The 10629-nt window shown below is 35.2% G+C and overlaps 1 protein-coding gene across 1 annotated transcript; it reads left to right on the forward strand.

Annotated features, from left to right (window-relative positions):
- The first annotated feature begins 368 nt into the window (after positions 1 to 368).
- LOC132553465 (cytochrome b-c1 complex subunit 6, mitochondrial-like) lies at positions 369 to 4883 on the forward strand. The gene is made up of 4 exons (XM_060217713.1): positions 369 to 433; positions 1523 to 1564; positions 2333 to 2494; positions 4577 to 4883. Exons 1-4 carry the CDS (start codon positions 386 to 388, stop codon positions 4607 to 4609), a joined length of 285 nt encoding a protein of 94 aa, XP_060073696.1. The 5' UTR covers positions 369 to 385; the 3' UTR covers positions 4610 to 4883.
- Positions 4884 to 10629: the final 5746 nt, after the last annotated feature.

The raw sequence follows: 10629 nt of genomic DNA on the forward strand, positions 1-10629 counted from the left end.
AGTTGTAGTCTCTGAGCATACATTGTAGTTTTCAATGATTAGACACACTAGAAATTTAATGAGAAAAAATGTCTTCTTTCATACATTTGAATATTTTTAATATTGATCCTACTTTCATGTTCGTTTCAGCTATAACTTTGTTAACATGCTCATTGAATTTTTGGTTCTTTCAGTTAACATGCCGAGTTAATTATATCGTTTAATTAAAAAAATTGTTTGAAATTTACGAAGATGTAGTTTGTCACTAATTCTTCATGTCATATATAGTTTTCTAATGATTGTAAATGGCGATTAAATACCGCAACCGGAATCACATAACATTTTGATATTCAAAGTAGCAGTCTTCTTTCATTTCCGGAAAAGTGCATTCTGGGTAACATCAAACATGGCGCTAGGTGACGAACTTGTATTAGCCGGTGATCCTGAAGAGGAGGTGTGTTTACTACTTGCGGTGTTATCTCCTTAAAATTGCACATATCTTAAGAGGCTGATTTTGAATTAACAACTGATAATTCATTGATAATTCATGTCTACATGTATAGACTTCTCGAACCGAATGTTGCTTTTTTCTTCGCCAAACTCAATGTCAACAGCAAAGTCACGTTAGTTCCGTACTGAGCGTACTCTGCTACGGTCCTGGATAAGAAATTCCTCTTTGCAGTAAATACTCAAAAATTCTATCCTTTTTCAAATCATAAGTTTCCATCTTTTTAGCGTTGTAAAACAAACCAGAGATGAGTAGTTTGAAAAGAAATTGAGCCGAAAGATTGAATGCTCACCCTCCCCTCTCCCCAACTGCCCCACCAGCCATATAAGTCACACACATGCACACCAACGTACTCACACAAACACCTTCTCGATCACATACAAAAAATGACAAAGTTACAGGCTCAAGGCTATAGTTATTTTTGTTTGGTTCTGTTTTAAAACACTTTAAATTTTCACACAGTACCATAAAGTGATGGTGATCACCATGATCCTTAACCATTTTGAAGGAAAATTGTTAACTCTATACAGAAGTTAACACTATCAAAATTGTAATTGCATCTTAACCTTCTCCGAAGGAGGACCTATCATACCTAAATTATTCTTAATGAATAACAGGAGAAGGTGTAAGTAAACTTCTGTCTAAACTTGATCATCGTGTGCTGTGGGACCTGACATGAACAAGACTAAAGTCTTCATGGTGTTTATTTCCAATCATTCTACACATCTTTTCAACTGCTGTCTGCATGTAGGTGAAGTACCATCTGACTGGAAGCCTACTAATATTTGTCACTGCTACAAGGAAGTCCTAAATATAACCTCTAACTAACTGGGGCCACTCAAATACCTGAGTCCTAAAAATCACTCTTTACTGTCCAATATCAAAAAACAGGTCAGACACTGAAAGTTCTGAACCTGTTCCTTTATTTCCAATTCAAAGTTGGATTTTTATTGCCTTAGCTATCATAGTCCATGTTTTAGATTCTACTCCTTATAGATAGATTATTGTCATAATGTATATGCTTTTTTTTTGTAGCCAGAAGCTGAGGAAGAAGAAGAAGATGAAGAGGACACGGTCGTACGTACAAATATTTGTCTTGTGGATTTGAGATTTCCTCCTATTCCCATAAGCTGTTGGTTAAGAGGATATCCATGTATATGAAGACAATGGCAAATGTTAAATTATCTGAATTTTGTCACAAATTCATGCAAAAAAATCTCAGAAAGTGTAGAATATAAATTTAATTTATTGTGTAATAAAACTTTTCACACATTCTGATTGGCAGAAATAGAAGCATATGATTCTTATTCAGAAGGTGATAGCTGTGCGTAAAAAGTTGGTAAAATTAATGATTGACTTGGCATTTCGAAGAATAGATATGTTGATTTGTAAATGTAACAAAAGTAGGTCACTCTTACCTTTGACCCACACCAAAGGAAAATTTGTGTGGTATCTATCTTCTACATTACTAGTCACTGGAACTTCTTACTTCAGGCATGGGTTCATTTGCAATGCATTCTTGGTACACAATTTCATACTCTTGGACGACTGTCATTTGTCAAATTGTCTTTCTAATTCATTTTGAAGTAATTGTTGTAGTTGTTTATTTGTGTTTTGGTCTTTAAGACTGTTGACACTGTATAGAAACCTAAAAAATATATAATTTCATTGGTCTTTTACTCCAGACTTTGAGCAAAACCAACGACTATAATCTTATTTGATTGATAAAGGAAAAAATGTCAATCTTGGACAGTCTTCAGTCAACATTTTTTCCTGGGATAATAAAACCATCTATCAACTTCTTTAACGGTTATGATTAGAAAATTGATTTTTGTTTATTTCCAGGACCCACATGATGTCATCAAAGAAGAGTGTAAACAGTCTCCAGCTTGTCAGAAATTTGATTTAAAACTTGTTGAATGCACTAAAAGGGTACAAAGTGCATCAGAGACAGAAGAAACCTGCCATGAAGAATTTAGTAATTTGGTTCACTGCATAGATCATTGTGTAAGTTTGTAGTTAACTTCTAAGTGTTTGGTCTTTAGTATAATGTTTTCTTTGTATTTTAGGCGAATGAACAAATTTTATCAGGAAAAGCACATACAAAAACACTTTAAGTATACTTTTTATACAGATGGAATTTTCTGAAAATATTTGTATTTAGTAGGAATGTCAATTTGATAAGAAATTGCTATTCGAATATTTAGTTCAGTATTTGAACTTTCAGTTCTGTCATGTACCGGTAATGTTTTACCCATGCAAAACATAATGGTACCTAAAAAGACTTTTTTCTTTTTTTAGTTTTAAAAACTTAGCACATAACTAGTTTGACTGCAAAAGTTTTTCTAACTTAAGAGATTGCTTTTAAAAATGCGAAATAATACGAAAATATGTCATAGGAAATGATTGAGGACATAAACGTATTCTCTCATATTTCAAAAGTTGGACAATAGAATTGGTATCATAACGTAGGAATGTTTTTTTTTTTTTGTTTTTTTCTATAGAATAATTGTCATAATATTTCATAACATCAATTATTTTGCTAATCACATATATATATAAACAACGTTTAATCCACATCTGGTACAATGATGGCCTGTACTTAATACAATTGAACTGAATGTTAATAAACACTTCTATCCATAAGATCATTCAACAGTGCTTTAAATGATTTAAGTGGTTTTCACTGTTCATAAGTACTCGTTATCAAAGTAGCAATTAAAATGTCTGCTGGAATTAATCAAAGAAACCATCAGATGTATAGTGGAATACCACCTGTATTTTATAAATACTGCCCTGAAACGTCCCACAGATAGGCCCCAATTAAATGCTGATTAAAGTGGCTGACAATGGTGTAAATCCAAAGTTTGCGACAATATCACAGGTACAGATTTGATCCATGTTGTTTCACGCACATGAGATGGAAAGTTTACCTGAATATAGGTGATCTCAAACCCTCCGGCGATAGGTTAATCAGTGTCATGATGAGTTCTACAGGAGTAGAACTTTGAACACTAATTATACCTTGATAGTTTAGCCAACAAAACACTAATCAGAATGAAAATTGGACAATCAGTTGGCAGAGAAAGAAATAATTTTAATGACTTTTCCAAATGATGATATTCAAAAATTGCAAAAACAAACATTCGAATATCAATTTTTGAATTTTCATACTGTCTTACTGAACAAAAATTGAAATACTCGTTGATATACTTGGTATTTAGTTAAGAGGAAAAAAGATGTAGATTTTCAATTTCAGTTTGAACGATGTGAGACATGTAATATTTATGAAGGTAATTAATTTATTTAAGAATTGAAGCGTGGAATAAAGTTCGTTGTGATATATAGAATGGAAGTGATCACCTTGAAATCAATATCGGTATCATACTGGACTTCACCTTTGAGATGATCGCTAAGGAAGGAATTTTCATTCAATTTATATTTTCAAAATGATTTCACAAATTTCCACAAATTCAGTTGTCAAAAGTCAATAAAAGAGTTCCAAAAGATAAAATTGATTTAGTGTTAGATCAGAATATCACCATAACACCATATTGTCTCACCTTGATGAGGGAGCAGAAGGGTGTTACTTTTCCGTTGACATCCACTCTCCTTATTATGAAGTCAATAAGAAATTAAAAATACCAGAACCAAATTGAGAACACTGTACACATCACTTAGATGATAAGTGTGTACTAGCTAGATCAGTACAAATGAAGAGATTTGGATTACTTCAATTCATTCATGGGGGAAAAAAGCATGATTTTTTTTTTTAGAATAAGCAAGAACTCATTCAAAAATATTCAAATTGACCAGAATTTTTTTCAATAATCCTCCACAAATGATATCTGTAACAGGTTTTATGATTTGTTTTTTAATCAATTCCCCACAGACCATAAATTATGGCATATTTACCATCACAATTCATCTCGGACTATAAGTGTTGTATATACACCATTGATTTTCCCAAGTTTTACATATTGTGATGTATATATTTACCATATCCATGTCATATAAGGTGATATCACTGAAATTTATCTTCATGTCTTTCCTAAAACAAATTTTGATTGTTGGGGTTTTATTTTTCAGGTCGCACCAAAGTTGTTTAGTAAGTTGAAGTAGTTGGCATTGTTTTATAGACGATGTACCTGTGAACTTTGTATTGGACAACTATAACAGAAACATCAACAGGAAAATCTGCGGAGTCTTAAACAACATGGAATTATCACTGTAAAAGGATGAGTGTGTTACAGAAATCCAACAGTTTTCTCCATTTGCATTGGATAAACAATTTTAGAAAGAAAAAAACTGACAGATATTTACAAAATTCCATATTGTGTGCAAATAGTAAGAAGATGCGTTATGTGACAGGTTAATAAATTTGTATTGGATGTTCTCTGATGTTGTTTGACTTATCATTAATGTGGCTCTGTTTGTAGAGGAAATTTGCTTAAAAGTGTTTTTGCCTCACTTACTTTTTAGTTGTGGAAATTGTTCAGAAAATGATTCCATTTTTTTTATGTCAATACCAGACAACTTCAAATCTGTCTTGTAGATGTCATTATGTAGTGAAGGTAGGATCATCCTGCAGGCCTCATACTTTGGCAAGCTCACTGTTCAGGAGATCAATATTCTCCTGACTTGGTTCAACCTCCTGCTGTTACATCTCTATGATATCGACTTTTCTCTGGATAACTTGTGTTACAAGTTTGTCAATCAGTTGATGACTTCTGGCATGTAAATCGTGATAATGAGAACAGGCCTTGAGTATCGAATCCACAGCAACATTTAAACACCATAGGTTAGGGATCGAGGAATCACTATCTAGAATCAGAAAATTCACAATATCAATTCTAAATATGATTTTAATGCTACATGTCAGCAAATGCTGGAATGAAGGACTACCAAATGTGTTCATATAAATGACCTTTCAAGATCACAAGGGTCAAATATGTTCAAAACTTTAAAAAAAAAAAAAAAACTTCTTCTCAATACCCAAATGGACCAGGGTGCTGTTATTGAGCCAGTGGCATGATGGGATGAAGGACTACCAAGTTTGTAAATATGAATGACCTTTATATTTTTCAAGGTCACAGTGGTCTGATATGTTTAAATGACTTCTCAATAGGACGCAGGGTGCTGATATAAGGTCTGGAGCATGCTCAAATGTGTTGAAATGTGTAAGCAACTTCTCAATAACCAAAAGGCCAAGGGTCTTAATATTGGGCATGTAGCATGTTTTTTCACCAAGAAATATGTTTGGAGTAATGGCATTTGTATAGTGCACATATAAAGAATATTATTTCAAGTTTGCAGAAAATGTCTTTTTGAACCAACCAATTTTTACTTTATAAGCTGTAGTGTATTTATGCAATTTGCTTTATGGTTATTTGGCCTCTTTCATATAATTAAAGGTCTTTACAGTCCGATGACCTTAAGGCCCGTGGGCCTCTTGTTCTCGTATAGGATATTAAAAATGTGGAAAAAAAACTCAAATCAGCTCTTAAATGATGAAATTTTAAAAACAAAATATTCGATTTGATAAAATGCGTCTGTTTCACAAATTTAAAAGATTGCAGTGAACGAACCGGGATACGTGGCGTCAAACGCGCAGAATAATTAGTAAAGGGGCGGAACTCTTATCGTCTTCCACAGAAATGAATGAGTCACTGTTCATCAGATTTAAGCGTTTTAGATGAATGTTAATTCGTTATAACTTATGATTTACTGATACAGGAGTGACCTCAATACTTTTGCGTGTGTGTAATGATATATGTGGATTTTTAAAAAATCTATATTGTTAGTATTGAAATTTATCAGTTTGATCAATAATTCGCGAATAACATTAATAACGGGTGTATACCCATGGTCCCGTGGGGTTCGTTTTAACTCGAAGTTAATAATATTTTAACGAGCTTCACCTTTTGAAGTACAAAGCCCTTGTTGAAAGAAACAACATTCGATGCCTATTATTACGCTAATCATAATTTTTAGTATGTGTGGTTGAAAGAAGGCCAACTTTCGACTTGCTATGAAATACTGACTTATTTTAGAAATCACAAAACGTACCTCTAATATATTACATATTATGCTGATTATTATTATATTGATGAAATAAGATAAAAGTTGAATGATTTATGTTGACTATGTTATGTAACCTGACAATCCAATTATTAGTCGGAAGTTTCTTTCGTCTGATTGCTTACAGTTGACTTGGCTATGAATTTTTGCTGGAAAAGTTTACCATATCCGACTTATCATTGTACTCCAAAAAGTCGTCTAGTTTGACGGTAACTGGTCAATGTTTGCTAGTTTTACAATACTCTGTGAAATAACTCGTCGAATGTCGCTCTAGCTTACCGATACTCGAGGGAATTATAACTTGTCGAATGTCGCTCTAGATTACCGATACTCGAGGGAATTATAATTTGTCGAATGTTGCTCTAGATTACCGATACTCGAAGGAATTATAATTTGTCGAATGTTGCTCTAGATTACCGATACTCGAAGGAATTATAATTTGTCGAATGTCGCTCTAGATTACCGATACTCGAAGGAATTATAATTTGTCGAATGTTGCTCTAGCTTACCGATACTCGAGGGAATTATAATTTGTCGAATGTTGCTCTAGCTTACCGATACTCGAGGGAATTATAATTTGTCGAATGTTGCTCTAGATTACCGATACTCGAAGGAATTATAATTTGTCGAATGTTGCTCTAGATTACCGATACTCGAGGGAATTATAATTTGTCGAATGTTGCTCTAGATTACCGATACTCGAGGGAATTATAATTTGTCGAATGTTGCTCTAGATTACCGATACTCGAGGGAATTATAATTTGTCGAATGTTGCTCTAGATTACCGATACTCGAGGGAATTATAATTTGTCGAATGTTGCTCTAGATTACCGATACTCGAAGGAATTATAATTTGTCGAATGTTGCTCTAGATTACCGATACTCGAGGGAATTATAATTTGTCGAATGTTGCTCTAGATTACCGATACTCGAGGGAATTATAATTTGTCGAATGTCGCTCTAGATTACCGATACTCGAGGGAATTATGACTTGTCGAATGTTGCTTTTGATTATAATTGGCGATATTCTGGGGAAATACATGGTCGAAACTTGTTATAGTCTGAAAATATTCTGGTAAATGTGATCGAATATTAATATAATAGATCTTATAACTCAAAAGGAAGACTACTAAAAAGTGACGTTTCGATGACTCCTCAGACAAATGACCAGCGTAAAGCACTGAAGTATGGTGTGTACGAGACAGTAAGGAATCGATCAACTTTTTCGGCTGATCCTATGTACACTAAGGTAGACAATAATTTGACGAGATGACAAAGAGATTATAGAAAAAAGTACATACGATTTTAACAGTGTACTATAGAAGATTCGTCTACGCTTTGTTTAACACTTGATCGTAGATATACGGTGGTCTCGTCCCTCTTTCTGATCTGGTGAATTTTCTGCCTTCTTGGGATTCCGCATCTTCCTGACTACCTATCCGTTTTCCGGTATACTTACTATACGTCACAGTTCTAAGATCCGATCTTGTATACGCATATACGACATTCTCTTTGGAAGTTTTGAGATGGACTAGGATACTTTTTAGGTTTCATGGCCGCTGCAATACCATGACTATGGTAAATCCTCTGAATGGTTTCTGACAGGCCTTTGATGTACGGGGTGAAAACCTGCCCTTTCATTTTGTTCTTTTCCTTAGTGTTTCGTCTCTCGGCCTTTTCTTTGCTTTTTGCTTTCCTAAAATTTGTTCTGAACTCTCTTGATTGTCCAGTCAGAGTATCGATGTTTTCATAGCGCAATGGATGTGATTTTGTTCTTGCTTCTTGTCTTGCTCCGATGTAACAGGAATCTCACATCAAAGTTCGTACAACGCTCAGTCTGTGACCCTTCCTTGACCATTCCTTGACTATTTCCAATACGTCATCGTTTCCAAAGACTAGGCTTCATTCTACAGGACCATGGCTTTAGCTCCTTTCTCCACGTGCTCCGTGAATATGTTGTCAACAACCGGCTACACCTGACAGTGCCAAACCGACGCTGATGGATGGCATTTCGAAACGCAAAATATGTTGCAAGTACAAACTCTAGTAAATCCATGGTGCGTTGGATATTCATTGCCGGTCTAGGTGGCTACGAATTATGACAAGCGCTTTGCCAGTGAGTGTGCCAGTATAGTCGACTATTGGCCGTAATAGGTTCCATTCTTTGTAGATCTTGGGTGTGCAGTACATTCTATGAGCGCCATGTGTAGAGGGCCACGATACATAAAACGGCTGTCTATATTGTATTTCAGTAACCTTATTTTCTTATTCTTGTTCTGTCCCTGTCTTTAAGCTGTGTGTTAAAAATGCTAATTACCCAGGTGTTTAGTGTGGTTTCATTTAAACTCTCACCTGTTATTGTGAATCTCGCAAACCAACACTTGTTTAAACACTGTGTGTTAAAAATGCTAATTACCCAGGTGTTTAGTGTGGTTTCATTTAAACTCTCACCTGTTATCGTGAATCTCGCAAACCAACACTTGTTTAAACAAAGCGTGGCCGAATCGATGATATATTGTTACCCATGTTATGTACCTATTTTTTCCATCTCGTACATTACGTACATCAGTGTTATCTCATTTCGCACTGGTCATTTGTTGGACGAAGGTGGCAGTGTAGCCATTGAAATGTTACATTTAAATCTTCTTCTGGTTGTGTTATAGAAACTTGGCTAGGACATTACAGTCCGAAGAAAATGTTCTGAAATAGTCCAATGTTGTTCTAGATTAGCGATATTTTGGGGAAACACGTCAAAAATTGCTCAACATTTATAATGTTCTATAGAAATACATGGTGGAATGTTACTCTTAATTGATTAATTATATTCTTGAGAATATCTGACTGCATGTTCCTTCAAATTGACGGTAATTTCTGACACAGACGGACTAGTCGATAGTTTCCCGTCTACATATCTAAGTTATATATATTTGCGGATTTGGATAGGTAAGGGATGTCTCATTGACATTTTGGATAATGGTGATACTAATTACTGATACATCATTTAAAGATTCCTGTTTATATCAGTGGCACGGACTGAATGGGGATTACTTGATCAATGACAAGACCCAACCACGCGTTTCAGTTGGACAGAAATATACGGATAATGCTTTAACGAAGCCTTCTTTCATCGTGTCAAACATGCTGTTTATATATTGTCGAGTTCAAAGGTCACATGCTATTTGAATGATACCTTCGTAATTATTTATATGTAGATATTCGTATCATAAGTCCCTATGTCCTCTAAAATCTCCGACTACTATCGACTGTTCTAGATATCCTGTAACTATTCTCCGACTTTTTCCCAGGATTTAGCGACCTTTCCACTGAACTAGTCCCATCGTGTAACCCTACCATCGGCTAGTCCCATTGTCTTGTGGACCTACCATCGGCTAGTCCCATTATCTTGTAGACCTACCATCGGCTGGTCCCAGTATCATGTAACCCTACCATCGGCTAGTCCCATTGTCTTGTGGACCTACCATCGGCTATTCCCATTATCTTGTAGACCTACCATCGGCTGGTCCCAGTATTTTGTAACCCTACTATCGGCTGGTCCCAGTATCATGTAATTCTACCATCAGCTAGTCCCAGTATCATGTAACCCTACTATCAGCTAGTCCTCCTACTATCGGCTAGTCCCAGTATCATGTAAACCTACCATTGACAAGTCCCAGTATCTTGTAACCCTACCATTGACTAGTCCCAGTATCTTGTAAACCTACCATTGATAAGTCCCAGTATCTTGTAGACCTACCATTGACAAGTCCAAGTATCATGTAACCCTACCATTCACAAGTCCCAGTATCTTGTAACCCTACCATTGACAAGTCCCAGTATCTTGTAGACCTACCATTGACTAGTCCCAGTATCTTGTAAACCTACCATTGATAAGTCCCAGTATCTTGTAGACCTACCATTGACAAGTCCAAGTATCATGTAACCCTTTTTACCATTCATTAGTCCCAGTATCTTGTAAACCTACCATTCACTTGTCCCAGTATCTTGTAGATCTACCATTGACTAGTCCCAGTATCTTGTAAACCTACCATTGATAAGTCCCA

The sequence above is a fragment of the Ylistrum balloti genome, unplaced genomic scaffold (assembly GCF_031769215.1).
Source record: "Ylistrum balloti isolate Yb309-2 unplaced genomic scaffold, AGI_CSIRO_Ybal_v1 Utg370330, whole genome shotgun sequence".
In the NCBI taxonomy this organism is placed as follows: Eukaryota; Metazoa; Mollusca; class Bivalvia; order Pectinida; family Pectinidae; genus Ylistrum; species Ylistrum balloti.